This window comes from Heteronotia binoei, chromosome 15, assembly GCF_032191835.1.
Source record: "Heteronotia binoei isolate CCM8104 ecotype False Entrance Well chromosome 15, APGP_CSIRO_Hbin_v1, whole genome shotgun sequence".
Classification (NCBI taxonomy): Eukaryota; Metazoa; Chordata; class Lepidosauria; order Squamata; family Gekkonidae; genus Heteronotia; species Heteronotia binoei.
This window is the reverse complement of record NC_083237.1, coordinates 1158096-1178284: the sequence shown is the minus strand read 5'-3', so window position 1 is coordinate 1178284 and position 20189 is coordinate 1158096. Positions and strand designations below refer to the sequence as shown.

Sequence of the window (20189 nt, the reverse complement as noted above, 5' to 3'; positions counted from 1 at the left end):
CAGGTGAGGGGAGAGCAAACGAAGAGACTCCCCCAGGACGCTCTCAGTTGCCATCCCCTGGATCCATGGGGGAAAAGATGTTTTCCCCCATGGAAGACGTCTCCCCCTCACATAATCACTCCTTCCCCTGGAGAAGGTTCTCCACTACCGGAATGTGTCCACAGGCTCCCACCAGCTCTTCACAAGAGGAAGGGGATGGGCAGACAAAAGGAAAGGCTTTAGTCAGGGAGTGATTAAAATATGGAATTCATTGCAAGAGGATGTAGTGATGGCCGCAGGCAGAGTCCGCCTTACAAGGGAATTGGATTCATGGAGGAGAAGTCTCTCTGTGGGGAACCTCCCCGCTTGGAGGCAGTCACCTTCCCAGAGCCAGGGGGCAACATCCAGGGAAGGCTTCAGCCTCTAAGTTCTTTTGCTGACCCTCCAAAGGAACTGTCGCTGTGTGAGATAGGAGGCTGGAATGGATGGACCCTCCCTGGTCTGATCCAGCAGGGCTCTTCTGATGTTCTTCTCAGGGGAAGGCCTCAGCCTTTCTGCCCTGTTGTTGGCCTTCCAGAGGAACTGGTTGGCCCCTTTGTGAGACAGAAGGCAGGACTGGATGGACCCTTCCTGGTCTGATCCAGCAGGGCTCTTCTGAGGTTCTTCTTAGGGGAAGGCCTCAGCCTCTCTGCCCTGTTGCTGGCCCTCCAGAGGAACTGGTTGGCCACTGTGTGAGACAGGAGGCTGGACTAGATGCTCTCACTGGTCTGATCCAGCAGGGCTCTTCTGAGGTTCTTCTCAGGGGAAGGCCTCAGCCTCTCTGCCCTGTTGCTGGCCCTCCAGAGGAACTGGGTGGTCACTATGTGAGACAGGGGGCTTGATGGACCCTCCCTGGTCTGACCCAGCAGGGGTCTTCTGAGTTTCTTAACACATGGCTGTGGGACAGGAAATCAGCATTCTCCAGCTAAGGAGAAGAGAACAGTATGACATGGGAATGGCTGAAGTAGAACTCCTCCTAGGGATGCTGAATTGTTGAGCATAACCACGTTGCCTGTTCCCATGCTCTGCAACTGCCACGCTCTTCTGCATCCTCTTCAGTTTTGCACAGGAGCATCCAATGTGAGGTCTTTTGATTATCTCAGGAGTACACAAACGTTCCTCTCCCCGTGTATCTGTCAAGCATTAGTTTATTGATAATCTATTGTGCTCATAGATGGAACAACTTGAAAGTGATACATTTCAGTGTATGGCATCTGGCTTTAAGGAGTACATCAAAGAGAACAGTAGAGATAACTTGGAATTCTATCATGAGTGTGTGAATTACTACAACTATGCACGTGACTATCTTTTGCGGTTAGAAACATCCTGAGTCCCAGGCTGGAGCTTGGGAACTGTCTCGGGAGGCGCTATCTTCAAAGCGGGCATTCCTGCACTTGTTACAGAAGGTGGGAACTAAGGAAGGGTTTACATAGCTTTGATATGCAGCAGTAGCAAAGTAACAATACGAATGATACAGCTTCATATTAGAAATAACTTGTATGCTTGAGAGTATCGACCTTGCAGACTGAGAATTCACTTCACACATCTGTTGACGCAGATGGCAGCCCACCGAGGCTCCAGTTGCATCCAGTGTGTCAGTCTTGAAGGCGCCACTAGGCTCATCCTTTGCTGTCCCTGCTGCAAACTAACAAGGCTGCCCCTGTGGAATAACCAATTCTGGCAGGCAGAACTCCTGGCACCAGCTGGGGGCTGCATTCGGGGCTTCTTTCTGCACTACAGGATTTGCGACACAAGCGTTGTGTGGGCAGGGAGTCCCGTGGGCAGGCAAAGGGCTGGGCCTTTCCTGGGGCAGCACTGTGTCTCTCCTCTTCAAGTATTTTATTTTTTTTAAATGATATACGACAAACAGAAACAACAACACAATAACAATAGCACAAACATTATAACAATGCAAAAAACAAAGACAATAAAAAACCCCACATAAACGAACATTTTGGGGGAAGAGAACTTTGATCTAATTCTAAGTTCTTCTGTCGGTTTCATCAAACCTCCTTTTCCATCACCCCTCTCCTTTATTACTACTATTTCTACATACTCAACCAATCATATACAGGCTGCCAAACTTCTTTACATTGATTTAACTTTGTTGCAAGCAATTTGGCTGAAAGAAAGTCCATTTCAACTGTGGAGAAACGCCATTTTAGTCAGTGGTGGTGCTTCATTTGGCAGGGGTCAGTAAATCCCTCAGCAGGCTTTGTAGCCTTCCCCTCACTCCCCCCCTCCCTTCCAGAGCCAAACCAACAACGCTAGGGGGAAAATCTCCTAGAGAGGCAGGAAGTGCTTTTGTTCTTGGCATGTGTGTTAGCAGGAAGAGAAGGGGAGTTGGAAGCCAGCGCTCGAGCGAGCATGTGGTGAGCAATGGAGGCTCCTGCCTGGGAGGCCCCAGGCAGGCAGACTAAGTAAGTAATTCACAAGACAGGACAAGTTTAGATCAGGGCCAGCAGGACGCGTTTATAACACATTTTGTTTGTCAGGCTGTTTGCTGTGCGTGTGCTGTGCTGTGCTGTGCTAACTTTTTAAAGGCAACTGTTTTTGTTTTGTTTTTCTTTCCCTGTCGTTTTCTCTTTTAAATAAATGTTTTTTCTGTTTTAAATACTGGCAATCTCTGTACCACCTAGATCCGCAGACCGCTTTAGACCACGCTGTGTTAAGAAGGGGGCCCCGGGGAAGGAGGAAGGCATGCAGTTGGATAAGGTGCCAATCCTCCAGGGGTGCCCCAAAGAAGTGCTGAGGTCTCTGTGAAACCCAAGTACAGGGTGGCAGAGGACCTTGAGGCCTGGCCTCATAGCAGGAGAGGGGGATTGGGAGTCCTGTTCCTCTCAGTCTGAACCCCGGGACTGAGCAGGTGGTGGCAGCGCGCCCAAGGGGCAGGAGGAGAAATAGCTCCCTCCAGGAGTTGGCGACTCCATAGGGAGCTGACGGGACCGGGTCTGAAGGCAGAATCGGGCCGGTTCCGCCACATCAACTATTTCCAAGTTTTTGCACAAATTCTTCTTTCCTTAGGTATTTGTGGTGTCTTCCAGTACCTAGCATATATAATTCTTGCAGCCGTAGTTGCATGAACCAAGAATCTAGCTTGTGTCTTAGAAATAGGGGTTTGACATATACTCAAAAGATAAAAGTTTGGGTAGGTGGTTTATATTTATTTTAAGTATTTTGTGTAGCCAGGTGTGTATTTGAGTCCAATAACTTCTCGCCTTTTCGCATTGCCACCACATATGATAGAAAGAACCAATTGTTTTCTAAGACTTCCAACATCTATTTGAGGTGTTCTGATACAGCTTGGGAAGCTTCTCAGGAGTCATGTAGCACTGAGTCCCTCCACCTCTCCCTCCCCCCCCGCAGATCAATGACACGTTCGTGACAGAGGACTGCTTGCAGCGCTGCACCTGCCAGGGCACGGGGAGGCTGGTGTGCGAGCCCAGCAGCTGCTCCGGCGAGCTGACCTGTGCAGTGGCAAACTACACCCGTGGCTGCTTCCGAGGTGAACGCCTTTGAGGGCAAGAAAGGGGGTGGGTGGGAATCCCCCTGCCCTGAGGGGAAGTCCAGATATTCTCTGGTCCCCAAACTGCACAGGAGGGGATGTGTGATTCAGAGCACGCTGTGGTGCCAGCCCAGCCCTCCTCTGCTGACAGGCGTGGGATCATCTGAGCCCTTCCAGCTCTTCTGCTGACCATTTCCCTGTTGTGGGTCATCTGCTGTGGATCCCTCCCCTATAGAGGGGGAAAGGAAAGGTCCCCTGTGCAAGCACCAGCTGTTTCCGACTCTGGGGTGACGTTGCTTTCACTTACGGGGTGGTTTGCCCTTGCCTTCCCCAGTCATCTCCACTTTCCCCCCAGCAAGCTGGGTACTCATTTTACCGACCTCGGAAGGATGGAAGGCTGAGTCAACCTTGGGCCGGCTACCTGAACCAGCTTCTGCTGGGATCGAACTCAGGTCATGAGCGGAGAGTTCAGACCACAGTACTGCTGCTTTCCCACTCTGCGCCACGGGGGAGAGGGAGGCAGCACCAAACCTACAAGATCCTGCTGGGAGTCTCCTCCTGCCACTGGGTGCTCCTAAGAACTGTAGATTCTTCCCCCACCCCTCCAGGAAGTCTCTTCTGGGGATCCAGGGGCTGGTCTCCTCCGGCAGGGGTGCACTGAGCGACGGGTCTTCTTCCTTCTTTGCAGCCTCTGCCTGCCTCAGCAACCCTTGCATGAACGGGGGGGAGTGCGAGGACCTTTCCCGTGGGTACAGGTGCCTCTGCCCCGAAGGCTACACAGGGCTGCACTGCGGATGGGTCGTGCCTGACGCAACCAGTCCACCAACCTCACCCGCCGTGTCTCCCACTTCTCCCTTGCCAGGTACTGGATCTCTTGCCTGCCCTGCCCCTTTCCTTAAGAGGCCTCCAGGCTCTTAATGAAGCCTCCCCCTCTTCTGCCCCTCCTCCCAAGCAGGCAAAGAGGACCACCTGCCCGCAATCCTGATCGGGGTCCTCGTTCCTGTTGGAATCGCCCTAATGGCTGGGGCCGCTCTCTGCATCTATCGACGGAGGAAACAGGTGTGATCCCGGGGGTGGGGAAGGCTTGTGGGAGGGGATTCGGAGGCCTGGCCCCCTCTGGAATGGCAGGCGGGGCTTACTGTATGCTTTTAAGCCAATGGTGGCCTTTGGGTGTCTTGGGACAGGGAGGCCTGGGTTCAAATCCCAGTGCGGCTGGGGCTGCGCTGGGCATCCTTGGCCTCACCAGGAAGGGAGCTGCAACTGGCCTTTGGGTGTGAACTGCCGTCCAGTCGCTTCTGGCAACCCGAGGAATTGCCATTCTTTTCCTCAGAAGAGTGATTCTGTCTTTCTTTTCCAGGCCTCCAGGTAGGAAGAATCACTCTGCCCACTGTCCTTTCCTGCGGAGGTCAAAGAAGGGACCAGGGCCTCTGATGAGACTTCCAGCTTGACCCGGAGACCCCTGCAGCCCCGGAGGATCTTCCATCCATCTTCCATCAAGATATTGCTGTTCTAGTTCACTGTTTTCGTGTTCGCTTTTGAGTTCCAAGAAGAGATCTGATCCCCTCTAGCAAAAGAGTTACCCATTTCTGTGCTTCCCAGCCCAGCCTGAAGTCCAGCTTCCACACAGACTCCACCTCAAAGACCTTGAGACTTGGGGGGTTTGCAGTCGTGCACAGTGGAGTGATTGGCAGGGAAAGAACCTTTAGTTGCCCTAAGGATGGGACATCCTTTCCTCCACTTGCTGGAGCCCCATTGGCTGGGACCAAGACATGGGAGGAGCTTGGAGACACACACCCAAACCCCCACAGTCCATCTGGCTCACCTACAGCTCACCTGGAGCTATTTTGCTTGGGATCTGCTCACCGTGCCAGGTTCTTGAGTCCTACCTGAGGAACTGACCTGGGTTTTTGAATTGCCCCCAGCCTCTCTCTTCCCTCTCCCCAAAGGCATGCTGGCCTTTCACCTGCTGCAAAAGAAGTAAGACAAGGGAATAAATTAATGCTAATAAAGTGGGGCTTACCTCCCCAGCAGAGAACCTTGCTGAGCTACAAAGCTGCTTGCAGAAAGCACAAACCTTTCTGTTTAGCCATCGGTCTCGAACTCCTGCAACGTTCAGGTGGTGTCCAGTCAGGACACGAAAGCTGGCACAGCCCCAGCCAGAGAGATAAGCCACGTCCTCCTTTAGCACTTGGGCAGTTTTCCCGGCAAGAGCAACAAAGCACTCTCTCTTGCTGCCTGAAGCAAGTAGCCAAAGAAGTCCCTCCTTGAATGCTAATTAACCTGGGGTCTACTCCGGTGGGCCCTTCCCCTACACAAGTGCCACAGAAGTGGTACATGGGAGCCCGTGGGGTGGGGAGAGGGTCTTGTGCATCTAGGGTTCAGTGGGGCTGACACGCGGCTTGGACCCAGGGGGTCATCCCTGCATAGAATCATTCTCTACCTGCCTCCCCTCCTGGCATCCAGAAAGCTTTGATCTCCAAAGGACTGGGGTGAGAGGATCTTTTTAAGAGGAGGCCTCTTCCGCAGTTTGTCCCACGTGCTCTCGCCCACCGGCAGTTTGGAGCTTTGGAACGTGACAAGGAAGAAAAGAGTGTCCCGGAGGTCAGGGATAAAGGCCCGTCCCTCATGCTCATAATAGCAGAGCACCTGTCTGTTCTACAGAAATCAATGTGGTTTCTAGCAAAAGAAATGCGGAATTCAGCCCCAGGTGACAATCAGACAAATTATACCATCTGCACAAATGCCAGAACACCAGGTGTAGAAAGAAGCTGCTTCCCTCCAATGCTGTCTGGGATGGGCGGGTTCCCTGGGCTGCCAGAGGACCATTGGCACCTCCTTGCAAGGAGGGCGTTCCCTTGGATAGGGGTGATGCCCAAGACCGCCTTCATCCGGATCCTTGTTGGCTGCACCTTGACAGATGCCAGTCACGTGGGCCCCATGCCAGGACCTAACAGGTGGAGGCTGTCCTTGAGGGACTTTGGACCCAGCCCCTGAAGGGCTTTCTCAGCTAACACCCTCACTCGGGGTTGGACCGGGAAGCTTGCAAAAGTCAGAGATTAGAGATGAACGAAGAAAAGGAGGCGGCCTAGAGTAGCCCACCCAATTCCCAGGGCTTAAAGTACCCATAAAGGCAAGCAGCCCATCAAGTAGACCAGTCTCCGGACCTGCTGTGCCTTGAGTCTTCCTGCTCCCATGAGGGTACCAAGAAGCCTGGCATGGAACCAGAGGCGGTCTGCCGTCTCAACTAGGTTTCCTCGGGTGGGTGGGGTGAGAGCCACAATGCAGACTGGGGGGGGGGGGGGGCACACAGCCGCGATCACAGCATGGAGTCCACATATGGCTTTATCCGATGCTCAAGAGGGGCTCTATCTGGCCACAAGATTATCTCGGTATCTTATCTGTGGGGCTCTGGGGCATGTGTGGCGGCAGCATTGTGAGACCTGGCCTTGGGTGTGTGTGTGTGTGGGGGGGGGGGTGATCGCATCCTGGACTGCCTGCCACTTGGAGGGTGGAGGGGAACCTGCCTCCTGTCCTCTGCCCTCTTGGGAGGGGTTTCGGAGCCCATGCTGGGTTTTCCACTGCCCCGTGAGGCAGGCCCGGGCTTTGCCCTCGGGTGCACAAGACCGGGGGGGGGGGGGGATCAGGCAACCCAGGCCTGGCGATGGAGGTGAAGCCTTGGAGGGCGCGCCAGCCCCTTTCTGTGCCTCGGGCCGCTGGACGCCAGGGGGACCTGGTGCCCCCTTGAGATGGGGCTCCCGGGAGTGCCTTGGAAGACTGACCCACCGGCCCGAGGGTTTGGCAGGCCTCCTTCCGCCCGGGGCTTCTGCTGCTGGCTGGCTGGCTGGGGAGGCCTGGCGTGCAGGTGTGCCGGCAGCAGGGTGACCCAGGCGAGCTCCTGGCGTCTTGGAAGAGGCCGCTGCTCTCCGGCTGCCCTTTGTCTCTCTGCTCGGGCTGCGTCCCCGGGGCTGGCTGGCGCGCGCGCTCCTGCTGCTGCTGCTGCTCCTCCCTCCCCGCGCCGGCAGGATCTGAGCTCACCGCTCTCGGCGGCCCGCTGAAGTCACATCCCGCCTGCCGCCGCCGCCGCCGCCGCCACGGGGCCGGTCACATGAAGCCGGGGAGCCCGTGACCCGCCGCCTGCCCTGCCCATGACGCTCCCGCCTCGCCGCCGCCAGGTCTCTCTCTGCCCGCCCGGGACTCGGGGGTGGGGGGCGAAGGATGCGCAACCCACGCCCATGGGGCCCTCTCCGCTTCAGCCAGAGGGATGGAGGAGACTGGGGGGGGGGGGGGGTCCCCCCTTGCCATTTCTGCGGGGCCGGCAGTCTTGGAGGATGCTGCCCCCCCCCTTGCGAGACGGGGGGGATGTTAGAACAAGGGAGGCCCTTCTTCTCCTTCTCCCAGGCCCCGCAGGTCCCTGGGTCTCTCCAGATGCGCACAGGCATCACTCTGTGGCTTAAGAGCAGGGGAGCTTTAAGGCTCCACCCCCCTCCGGAATTGTTGTCTTTGCCTCCTCTCCACCCCCCACCCCGGTATTGTTGTCTTTGCACCCCACCTAATGCCCCATTGCTGAGTAATTCCGTCCCCCCAGCCAGGTTTGCCTCACAGCTTCCTTCATGTCCTTTTCTCAGTCACGGTACCTATTTGGGTAAAGACGGTGGTGCCTCTGAGCATGCACAGAGAGCTGCCCTGCTTTCTTGGCTCATTGCTGAATGCGGGCCAGTCTTCTGGCCGTCACCAGCCGGCCGGTGCCTGGGGATTTGGTGGCCTCCAGGACAGGTCTGAGCCCCACCACCTCTGTGCATGGGGCCACCAAAGTCAGTATTGTCCACTCAGACAGGTAGCAGGAGGAGGCCTTGGCATCAGCTGCGACACTTAACTGGGGATGCCAGGGATTGAACCTGGGACGTGGGAACATCAGAAGAGCCCTGCAGGACCTGACCACTGAGGAGCCACCTAGTCCAGGATCCTGTTCCTTTGGAGGGCCAACAACTGGGCGCAGAGTCCATGCCGACGTTGCCTCCTGGCTCTGGGATTCAGAGGTGGACTAAACATGGAGGTCCCCTTCAGTTGCCATGGCCAGCAGCCACTGATAGACTCATCTGCCGTGAATCTATCCGCCCCTTTTAAAGCTGTTTATTCCTGTGGCTGTCATGACACCCTCTGGCCATGAATCCCACATTCTCCTCACTCCTGAGCCTTCCGCATGCCAAGCAGATGCTCCACCGCTGAGCCCTGGCCCCTGGCAGTAGGCACTGTGGTGGGAGGGGACCGAGTGGGCTCCCCATGCGTCAGGAATTACCGCTTGTATTCTCACCCATTTCCATGGGATGTGTATGCAGACAGGAGGGCAGAGATGAGCCAGGGGCTGTAACAGCTGCAGCAAGTGGGGCTGATAGTAGATCTCTCTTCTCCCCCCTTCCCACTTCTTGTGGCTCCACAGGTGCATCGGAGACCCTCCTGCCCCCCTGGGCCATGTCTACGGAGAGTTCCCCCTTGCTCAGTTACCGGCTCTTCCGAGTAGCGGGTGACGCAGAGATGCCGGGGGCTGTGCAGGAAGAGGCCCCCCTGGTTGTGGGGGTTGGGGGACTGGCCTCCAGGGGCCCCCACGCTGACCCCGCCCGGCAGCTGTCCACCTTCTTTGGGGTCGTCGTGCCAACCGTGCTGTCCATGTTTAGCATCGTCGTCTTCATGCGCATCGGTGAGTGGCAAAAGTTGGGGAGTCTAGGGTGGCCCCCGTCTCCTGGCCTCTCTTGCCAACTCCCTCCAGGGTGTTCCTGACCCCGCCCAACTCTGTAGCGCCTCTCTGGTCTGAAAGTGCAGCCGCGTCACTTCCTGGGGTGGCTTTGAAACACGGGAGGGAGGAGTGCCTGCCAAGAGGACTGGGGGTGTTGGCACCATCTGCCTGCCCTCACCCCACTGAATGCCCCCCCCCAATGACTGTGGCAGCCTCGGCTGTTTAGCTGAGGGTCTACTCCAGTCATATACAAAGTGGGGGGGGGTCTGATTTATGAGTCAGAGGGCTTGTGGCTGGGGAACACAGCCCCATCGGGAGTAGAAAGAATCCTTCTTCTCGTGTGCCAGTTCTAATGCATGTCTTTCTCTCTTAAAGCCTGCAAAGGAGTGAAGTGTTGCTTGCGAGACCCCCAGCCCGAGCGGCTGAGCAGCTTGACTTTAGCAAGCTTCACCTTAAACATGCAAAACAGCATCATCCCCGCTTGGCTTTGGCAACTCAGGTTGTGCAAAGGGCAGCCCATAGAAGTACTTAGCTATCTTGCAAAGCTTTCCTTAATGGCCAACCAAAGAAAGGGGAGCCTGGCCAGGTGAAAACCAATTCAGATTTCAGAGCTCTTCCTTCCTTCCTTCCTCTCTCTGGGCTTGCAGCCTCCAACTGACCCACCTTGCTCTGTGTCCTCCCCCCGCCAGGGTTCGTGGTGGGCCACGCTGGATTCTTGCAGTCCCTCCTCATGCTGGTCGTTGCCTATCTCATCATCTCTCTGACGGTGCTGTCCATCTGCGCCATCTCTACCAATGGAGCGGTCCAAGCAGGCGGGGTTTACTGTATCCTTTTAAGCCAATGGTGGCCTTTGGGTGTCTTGGGACAGGGAGACCTGGGTTCAGATCCCTACTTAGCCATGAAACTCACTGAGTGACCTTTGGCCAGTCTCACACACTCTTTCTCATAAGAACATAAGAGAAGCCATATTGAATCAGGCCAATGGCCCCTCCAGTCCAGCACTCTGTGTCACATAAGAACATAAGAGAAGCCATGTTGGATCCGGCCAATGGCCCATCCAGTCCAACACTCTGTGTCACATAAGAACAGAAGAGAAGCCCTGTTGGATCAGGCCAGTGGCCCATCCAGTCCAACACGCTGTGTCACATAAGAGAAGCCATGTTGGATCAGGCCAATGGCCCATCCAGTCCAACACTCTGTGTCACATAAGAACATAAGAGAAGCCCTGTTGGATCAGGCCAATGGCCCATCCAGTCCAACACTCTGTGTCACACAGTGGCCAAAAAAATTTATATATATATATATATGCATACACAGACACACTGTGGCTAATAGCTGCTGATGGACCGCTGCTCCATATTTTTTTCTAACCCCCTCTTGAAGCTGGCTGTGCTTGTAGCTGCCGCCACCCTAACCCACCTCACAGGGTTGTTGTGAGGGTAGAAATGAAGAAGGCGGAGAACCACATAACATCAGCCCAGTTTCTTGGGAAAAGGAGTGGGATCAACGTCATTAGTGGGGATGCTTCAAGACACCAGAAAGGAAGAGAGATAAAGCTGCGGCTTTGGGAATGGGGTGACCTGGAGAGGGGCTGAAAAGGCTGGGTGGGTGTGGGGCTCCTGGGCAGAGGGCCTCCCGTGTGAGCTGAAGGCAGAGAGAAGCGCTTCACCTCAGCACACTTTCCATGCCGCAGAAGACCCCTGTGCAAAGCAGCCAGCTGGGAAACTCCGGAACGTCAAGGGCAGATGATGGTTTCTCGGGGGGGGGGGGGGAAATGAGGTCTCTCCACCTGTGGCATTCCAGATGCTCCTGAAGCTGCCTGCTACTGAATCAGACTTTTAGTCTGTTGAATTGGCTGCTGCCTACTTAGGACTGTCATATAGAGCAGGGATGGCCAGCGGTAGCTCTCCAGATGTTTTTTGCCTACAACTCCCATCAGCCCCAGCCAGCATGGCCAATGGCTGGGGCTGATGGGAGCTGTAGGCAAAAAACATCTGGAGAGCTACCGCTGGCCACCCTTGATATAGAGGATGAGGTGGAATTGTTTTCTGTGGCCCTGGAAGGTAGGACCAGAACCAATGGGTTGAAATTCAATCAAAAGAGTTTCCAGCTCAACGTTAGGAAGAACTTCCTGACTGTTAAGAGCGATTCCTCAGTGGAAAAGGCTTCCTCCTCGGGAGGTGGTAGGGGCTCCTTCCTTGGAGGTTTTTAAACAGAGGCTAGATAGCCACCTGACAGCAATGAAGATCCTGTGAATTTGGGGTAGGTGTTTGTGAGTTTCCTGCATTGTGCACGGGGTTGGACTAGATGACCCTGTAGGTCTCTTCCAATTCTATGATTGTTAAGAGCGGTTCCTCAGTAGAACAGGCTTTCTTGGGAGGTGGTGGGCTCTCTTTCCTTGGAGGTTTTTCAACAGAGGCTAGATGGCCATCTGACAGCAATGAAGATCCTGTGAATTTGGGGTAGGTGTTTGTGAGTTTCCTGCCTTGTGCAGGGGGTTGGACTAGATGACCCCGGAGGTCCCTTCCAACTCTAGGATTCTGGGCCGGCAGCAGCTCCCCAGGGTCACAGGTTAGGTCCTTCACATCCCCTACGGTGAGATCCATTCAGTGGGAGATGCTGCCAGAGACTGAGCCAGGGCCTCCTGCACGCTAAGCAGGGGCTGTGCCACTGAGCCACGGCCTTTCCCACACGTGGAGCAAACAAGGCAGGAAGCTGTCGATGGCCGCATCCTCCATGCTTGGGAGCCTGGCCTCTCTCCCCCACTCTCTCTCTCACACAAGGATCTCCTTAACTGCCCCCTCCTCCCTGCTTCAGTCATGATCAGCCGGACTCTGGGCCCTGAATTCGGCGGGAGCATCGGGCTCATGTTCTTCTTGGCCAACGTCTGTGCTTGTGGCGTCTACGTTCTTGGCCTGGTGGAAGCCATCTTGGATGTCTTTGGAGCAAGTGAGTCCCGTGAGCCCTGTGGGGGGAGGCCAGGGATCTCCAAGCTGCCCGTGGAGGCCTGATTTGCACAAGAGGGTAGCCTGGCACACTGGCCTCTTCAGACCCTGCTGTCCTCTCCTCCTGGCTCTCCAGACGGGGCGGAGTCTCCTGGTGTGAAGGCCCTCCCCCAGGGCTACCTGTACAGCTTCCTCTACGGCTCCCTGGTCCTCCTGCTGTGCCTCGTGGTGTGCCTGGTGGGGGCGCAGATCTACTCCAAAGCAGCCTTCTTCATCTTCCTGGTGGTCAACGTGGTCCTCGTCACCATCTTCGCCAGCTTCTTCGCCGTCTCTCCCCGTGAAGTCGTCATTTCCCGGGACGGCAACCGGAGCTTCGATGCGGCTTTCACAGGGTTCAACATCTCCACCCTCCGGGACAACATGTATGGTAGGGATGGGTCAGAATTGCACTAAGACGGGACACACGAAAGCTCCTCTCCTGACACAAATTTTGTTAGTCTTTAAGGTGCTCCTGGATTTGTACTCTTTATCTACTGTTTAGTTCCTCCACATTACAGACACCTGGGCAGGTGTGCAAAAGCCGATGTTTTCCAAACAAATCCCCATCGTCCCCATCCCCATCAGCTTTGCTACAGAAGGAATTAACTCAAGAGCACACAGGCTGGAAAACTGGGCTAAAATCAATAAAATGAATTTTAACGGGGGTAAATGTAAAGTTCTGCATTTAGGTAGGAAAAACCCAATGCATGGCTATAGGATGGGGGAGACTTGTCTCAGCAGTAGTATGTGCGAAAAGGATCTAGGGGTCTTAGTGGATCATGCGCTGAACATGAGTCAACAGTGTGATGCGGTGGCTAAAAAGGCAAATGCAATTTTGGGCTGTATCAACAGAAATATAGTGTCCAGATCACGTGATGTGATGGTATCGCTTTGCTCTGCTCTGATAAGACTTCACCGGGAGTATTGTGTTCAGTTTTGGGCACCACATTTTAAGGATATAGACAAGCTGGAACGGGTCCAGAGGAGGGTGACGAAGATGGTGAGGGGTTTGGAGACCAAGTCCTATGAGGAAAGGTTGAAGGAGCTGGGGATGTTTAGCCTGGAGAGGAGGCGGCTGAGAGGTGATTGGATCACCATCTTCAAGTACTTGAAGGGCTGTCCTATAGAGGATGGTGTGGAATTGTTTTCTGTGGCCCCGGAAGGTAGGACCAGAACCAATGGGTTGAAATTAAAAGAGTTTCCGGCTCAACATTAGGAAGAACTTCCTGACCGTTAGAGTGGTTCCTCAGTGGAACAGACTTCCTCGGGAGGTGGTGAGCTCTCCTTCCTTGGAGGTTTTTCAACAGAGGCTAGATGGCCGTCTGACAGCAATGAAGATCCTGTGCATTTAGGGGGAGGTGTTTGTGAGTTTAGAGCGGTTCCTCAGTGGAACAGACTTCCTCGGGAGGTGGTGAGCTCTCCTTCCTTGGAGGTTTTTCAACAGAGGCTAGATGGCCATCTGACAGCGATGAAGATCCTGTGAATTTAGGGGGAGGTGTTTGTGAGTATAGAGCAGTTCCTCAGTGGAACAGGCTTCCTCCTGGGGAGGTGGTGGGCTCTCCTTCCTTGGAGGTTTTTCAACAGAAGCTGGATGGCCATCTGACACCAATGCAGATCCTGTGAATTTAAGGGGAGGGGTTTGTGAGTTTAGAGCGGTTCCTCAGTGGAACAGGCTTCCTCCTCGGGAGGTGGTGGGCTCTCCTTCCTTGGAGGTTTTTAAGCAGAGGCTAGATGGCCATCTGACAGCGATGAAGATCCTGTGAATTTAGGGGGAGGTGTTTGTGAGTTTCCTGCAGTGTGCAGGGGGTTAGCTAGAAGACCCTAGAGGTCCCTTCCAACTCTAGGATTCTATGATTCTAAGTGCATTGAAGTGCACTGCGCCACTTTGTGCACGTCCTTAAACTATCCCTGACCTCCAACTGTAGCATAAGGAGTGTTTTGGTTAAAGAATTGGCAGTCTTGATTTTGGGGGGGAGGTGAAAACGGTGGGGGAAATAAGGGTACACCAAGGGGGCTCCCAGCAGTGGTTACTACTCTAGTAGTGCCTTCTGTCCCCACTTTTGTGAGTCAGAGTTGTGGGGTGTGATTGCAAACGAGTTTTAAGCTGGGGAGAAAACTGCACAAGTTCTCCCTTGCAAGAAGCAGGAGGAAGGGCTGGAGGGGGGAACACACAGCCATGCTGGGATGGGAACGTGGATGGGTCTGGAGGCTTTCTTGTAAGAAGCGAGACCCTTGCCTGGGTGACCCAGCCCCGTCCTCTCTCCCCCCCCCCCACCCCTGCTGCATTCCCAGCCATGTACTCACAGGACTATACCACCAACAACATGATGTCCTTCGCCACTGTCTTTGCGGTGATGTTCAACGGCTGCACAGGAATCATGGCAGGCTCCAACATGTCAGGTGAGGCTTGGGGAGGCGGCTGCGGGAGCCGGGCCTCTTGCAGAAGAAGGGGGTGGAGAGGGGAACTTACCCCCTTCTGTCCTCTTCTCTTCCTCCTGCGAAGGGGAGCTCAAAAACGCCAGCAGCTCCATCCCAAAGGGGACCATCATGGCTCTGGTCTACACCTTCGTCATCTATTTCCTCCTCTTCTTCATGACCAGCTTCACCTGTGAGCGGTGAGTGGGGGGCAGTGGGGGCGGGTTGGGATAGGCCAGGGCAATGCTACAGCGGGGGGGGGGGGGAGTGAGTCTTGCTAGGAGCCGGAGCCACGGAGGAGGTGGTCAGTGCATGCCCTTGGCTCCCCCGCAGGAGACTGCTGACGGGCGACTACGGCTTCTTCCGCGCAATCAACATCTGGCCACCCTTCGTGCTGATCGGCATCTACGCGGCCTCGCTCTCGGCCTCCATGAGCAACCTGATTGGTGCTTCGAGGATCCTTCATGCCTTAGCCAAGGATGACCTGTTCGGTGAGGCCGAGTTGCCCCGCAGGCCGTCACAAGCCCCCTCCCTCTGAAGCTCAGAGTTCCACCTGTGGGCACCTGCCGCTTTCTCTCGCTTTCCCCACAGGGATCGTCCTGGCTCCGGCAAAGCGACTTTCCAAAGGGGGCAACCCCTGGGTGGCTGTTCTCTACACCTGGGCCCTGGCGCAGGTACCCTCTGCTCACTCTCTCCTCCCTCCCCAGAGGTGCACACCTGCTGGCTGTACAAATGTAAAAGGAAAAAAGTCGGGGGGGGGGGGGGGAGACACAAAACATATGAAGCTGCCTTCTACTGAATCAGGCCCTCGGTCTTGTCTCCTCAGACTGGCAGCGGCTCTCCAGGGTCTCCAGCTGAGGTTTTTCACACCTATTTGCCTGGACCCTTTTTTGGAGATGCTGGGGATTGAACCTGGGACCTTCTGCTTACCAAGCAGATGCTCTACCACTGAGCCACCGTCCCTCCCTTAAAACCAGGTTCAAATGAACATATGAAGCTGCCTTCTACTGAATCAGGACCTCGGTCCCTCAAAGTCAGTCTTGTCTACTCAGACTGGCAGCGGCTCTCCAGGGTCTCCAGCTGAGGTTTTTCACGCCTATTTGCCTGGACCCTTTTAGTTGGAGATGCCAGGGATTGAACCTGGGACCTTCTGCTTACCAAGCAGATGCTCTACTATTGAGCCACAGTCCCTCCCCAGAAACTGTCCTGTTTGTGTTATGAACATACGCAGCTGCCTTATACTGAATCAGTCCATCAAAGGCAGTCTTGTCTTCTCAGACTGGCAGAGGCTCTCCAGGGTCTCTAGCAGGGGTCAATTACATCCTTTTCCCTGAAGATGCCGGGGATTGAACCTGGGACCTTCTGCATGCCAAGCAGATGCTCTGCCCTGAGCCTCTGTGGCCCCTCCTTCAGTTCATCCAGCCATTTAACCCAGCAGGGGCCAGTTCTGCATTCGGGCAGTTCCTTAAGTGATGGCCCCAGTGAATATGAGAAGCCACCTTCTGCTGAGCCATGCTCCCCTCCCCTCAGTCTCTCAGGCTCAGCCTGTCCTCTGTCATCTGGTTCTCAGGTTCTGTCCTCTGGCTTCTCTCCAGGGCCTCAGGTAGAGAGATTTGGCCTGTGCAAAGCAGGCCTTCGATCACTGAGCTACGGGGAAGGTGGGCGGTTAGCCACCCCCAAGCCCTTGAGCCTTCCTTCCCCTCTGTCCCTTCAGCTGGTGCTCCTGGTTGGGAAGCTCAACACCATTGCTGGCATTGTCACCGTCTTCTACCTCGTGGCCTATGCTGCCGTGGACCTGGCCTGCCTGGCTCTCGAGTGGGCGTCTGCTCCTAATTTCCGGTGGGTGAACTTCAGGTGGGGAGGGGGAGTCCCATGTCTTCAGAAGGGCTTGTGAGCTCGGAGTCCCTTGCAGGCCATGTTTCCCCGGGTGCAGCTTGTCTCTCCCACCCGCTCCCCAGCCCCACCTTCCAGGTCTTCTCGTGGCACACATGTCTCCTGGGCATCGTCTCGTGCCTGGTGATGATGTTCCTCATCAGTCCGGCAGGTGCCTCCGGCAGCCTGGGCCTTATGTTGCTGCTCCTGGGCTTCATCCACCTCCGCTCGGCCGCCTCCTCGTGGGGCTACATCAGCCAGGCCCTCATCTTCCACCAGGTACTCCCTAGACTGGCGAGGCTTGTGGGGCAGGCAGGCAGACAGGGTGTGGGGGGCTTCTGTGGCCCAGCAGGGCAAAAGGGACGGCCTGGCACGGGGGGGAGGGGTCAAGCATTTATTTATCCCCTGCCTTTCTCCCCAGTGGGAATCCAAAGCAGTTTACAGCCTTTTCTTCTCCTCCATTTTATCCTCACGACAACCCTGTGAGGTCACCCAGCGAGCTTCCAAGACGAGCAGGGATTCAAACCCAGGGCTCCCAGCTGCTACCCAGCAACACGTCTGGGCCCTACTGAACACAGTGGGCTGGAGCTGGAGAGAACGCACACAAGACGAGGCCACTGAGGCATCTTAAAGAAGACAGTTTGGAGCAGGCGGTGCAGGGGAGGGCATCAAAACGGGACAAGGGGCGCCACTTGAAAGCATCGTCTGCCCACTTGTACCCACGTGGCCTTTAACCCGGGGGACAGATCCGGAATCCTCTTATTCTAAGCTGGTCTTCTCGGGCGTTCTCTCGTCCCCACCCTCTTCCTCCTCCCTCCCAATACAAAACAGGTCCGGAAGTATCTGCTTCTCCTCGACATCCGGAAGGATCACGTCAAGTTCTGGCGGCCCCAGATCCTCCTTATGGTGGCCAACCCCCGGGGCGGATCTCAGCTCATCAAGTTCATCAACCATCTCAAGAAAGGAGGTCTCTTTGTGCTGGGCCACGTGGAGATTGGAGACTTGGGTAAGGCAAGGCCCACACCTTCTCCGAGGCCTGCTCCAACTGTGGCGCAGACTTGAGCAGGAGAGATGGGCGTGCTGAAAGGTTACTCTGAAAGGTCACATCTCCCCCATCCTCCTCCAGCCAGGCCAGCAAGAGAATTCTTTGTGCATCTCAATTGCAGCAATTGGCCCTGCCCGGCGAACAAGCCAGGAATGCTTCTTGACATCTGGAAGTGTCCTCCACCCGGTGAACCCTGCCACCAGCCTCTCCTTCTGCCCCAGCAGCCTGAGGGGATGTACATAAGCTCTCCAGCTGTTGATCCCAGAGGTTTTGTTTCCTGCCCTGGCTGTGGGAGCAGCCCTCTGTGCATGCTCTGAGGAACTTTCTTTATCCAAAAAAATGCACATGGTCTCATACTGGAGAGCAGAAAAGGAGTATTCTTCTATTCACCATTTGCACACCTTGGTGCAAGGGTGAGATACATACAGGACAGAGAGAGACACCAGGAGGTCCAGTTACTGAGTTCTAAGTAGGTCCAGTTGCTGAGTTCTTGGCTGATCTTGGTAGCCAACAGTCCCACCCCCCCCCACCCCACAAAATAGGAGCAGACTCACAGCTTGGATTGTGGGTGTCCTTTGAGCCCTGGGGTCTGCACCACCCCATCTTAAGTGGCCAGGCGCTGTGCCCATGCGTGTGCCCTGAACCCTGGGTGTGTTTTTGATCACCTGCTTTCCTTTCTGTCCTCCCGCTGCAGACACGATGCCCTCCGACCCCATCCAAGCCCACTACAACTTCTGGCTGAGCCTGGTGGACAAGCTGAATGTGAAAGCCTTCGTGGACCTGACGTTGTCTCCTTCGGTTCGTCAGGGAACGCAGCATCTGCTCCGCATCACTGGCTTAGGTGAGGGGTAGGGAGTGAAGACAACGCGTGTCTGATGAGCATAGCTGCAGGTTAGGCACGGGGGGCTTGCAGGCAGGCCTTGCGTGAGGAAGGGGCCAGGGGGCCATCCGCACAAGTCGTCCACCCAAGCCAAACCTCAGAGCAGCAACGAGGGCCAATGCAGGTGAACTCTGCCCCTGCTGAATATATTTAGCTCTAAATGACTAGACCAAGTAAGCCAAACTCCTTGAAGAAGTATTTCTTCCTTCTATTGGGGTTAGTGCCAGATGCCCACAAAGGAATAGAGAAGGGGTCACACCGTAGTGTCTTAGGAGAGAGGCCCCTCTCCCCTGAGAAGGTTCCTGCTGGTCTTTTCTTTGCTCCCACAAAACAGCCTTTGGGGTTATTGTGCCTCTTGTCTTTTGTCCTGTCTAGGAGGGATGAAGCCCAACACACTGGTCCTTGGTTTCTATGACAACTGTGTCCCCGAGGATTACTTCCTGCAAGACCCAGCCTTTAGCCAAGCACGGGAAAACGATGAGTTTGGGGTTGACCTGACTGCTCTGCAAGCGCACTTTCCACCTGTGAGGAGGGAGGGGGAGAGCCAGAGGGCTTTGAGCCCAGCTGAGTACGTGGCCATCATCTCTGATGCGGTCAAGATGCACAAGAACGTCTGCCTGGCCCGCTACTTCCACCTTCTGGAGAAGGACCTGCCCTCTTCGTCTTCCAAGAGGCGCCTGGAGGGATATTTCATAGATGTTTGGCCCCTCAACCTCTTGCGCCCGGATACACCGACCTACGTGGACATCTGCAGCCTCTTCCTCCTGCAAATGGCCTGCATCCTGACCATGGTCAGCTCCTGGAAAGCTGCCCGCCTCCGCATCTTCCTGTGCGTGGAGTCTGGGGACGTGGGCTGGGTCAGCAAGGAGGAGAAGCTGAAGGAGCTGCTGACCAAGCTGAGGATCAAGGCAACCATCAAGATCGTCACCTGGGATCAAGTGGTGGCCCTCCACGATCACCAGCAGGTGGACGGAGAGTCTCGAGGCAACGAGGGACCGCCTTCTGGGTCGGCTCAGCTGCCTCCGTTTCCGCCTGGGAAAGAAGGGAGGGAGACCTTCCTGAACGCGGCCACCTTCCACGTGACAGATGAGTACCTGACCTCTGTCAACAGCTTGTTGCTCAGACAAGAGGGCCAGACAGCCGTACGGTTCCTCTACCTCCCACGGCCTCCGGCAGATACCTCTCAGTACCAGCGCTACTTGGAACAGCTGGAGATTCTGACCACGGGCCTGGGGCCCACGCTACTAATCCATGGGCTGACCCCTGTCACGTGCACGGAGCTTTGAGGAAGCCCAGGTGGGGGGCTGGTGGGTGGAACAGAGAGGCTGAGAAAAGGTGCCTTCCCATGGAGTGGCAAGCAGAGGTGCCTTGGGGGAAATGGAGTGAATGAAGTTTGTGAGTCTGTTCAAGGTGAAGGCTTTGCTAGAGGTCTGTGAGGGATTGGGGTGGGTGGGTGGGAGGTCAGGCCTGCCTCCTCCTTAGCCATTTTCAAAGAGATGCCTCTTTCCCCCATCGTTTGGGAAGGCACTTTGGAGCTACCAAGTGTAGCAGGAGCCTTAGGCCTCTCACACTGATTACGACAGGATGCTTTTCCTCATGTTCTGGTGTGGGCACTGCTGCACTGTTTCTTTGCATCAGGATTCATCCCACAAAGCTGTCGGTTTTGTGCTCTGGAATCCCAGGGGCCGTCGACACCCCCCCACATACTACCTGAGGGCAAAAGGAGGGGTCATAGAGCT

At 55.4% G+C, this 20189-nt stretch overlaps 1 protein-coding gene across 1 annotated transcript; it reads left to right on the top strand.

The window, feature by feature from the left end:
• The first annotated feature begins 8945 nt into the window (after positions 1 to 8945).
• SLC12A9 (solute carrier family 12 member 9) lies at positions 8946 to 19867 on the top strand. The gene is made up of 13 exons (XM_060255839.1): positions 8946 to 9218; positions 9944 to 10078; positions 12072 to 12203; positions 12336 to 12626; positions 14531 to 14638; positions 14742 to 14853; positions 14987 to 15144; positions 15245 to 15327; positions 16368 to 16492; positions 16612 to 16804; positions 17357 to 17531; positions 18265 to 18411; positions 18826 to 19867. Exons 1-13 carry the CDS (start codon positions 8993 to 8995, stop codon positions 19734 to 19736), a joined length of 2796 nt encoding a protein of 931 aa, XP_060111822.1. The 5' UTR covers positions 8946 to 8992; the 3' UTR covers positions 19737 to 19867.
• The last annotated feature ends 322 nt before the right edge of the window (positions 19868 to 20189 follow it).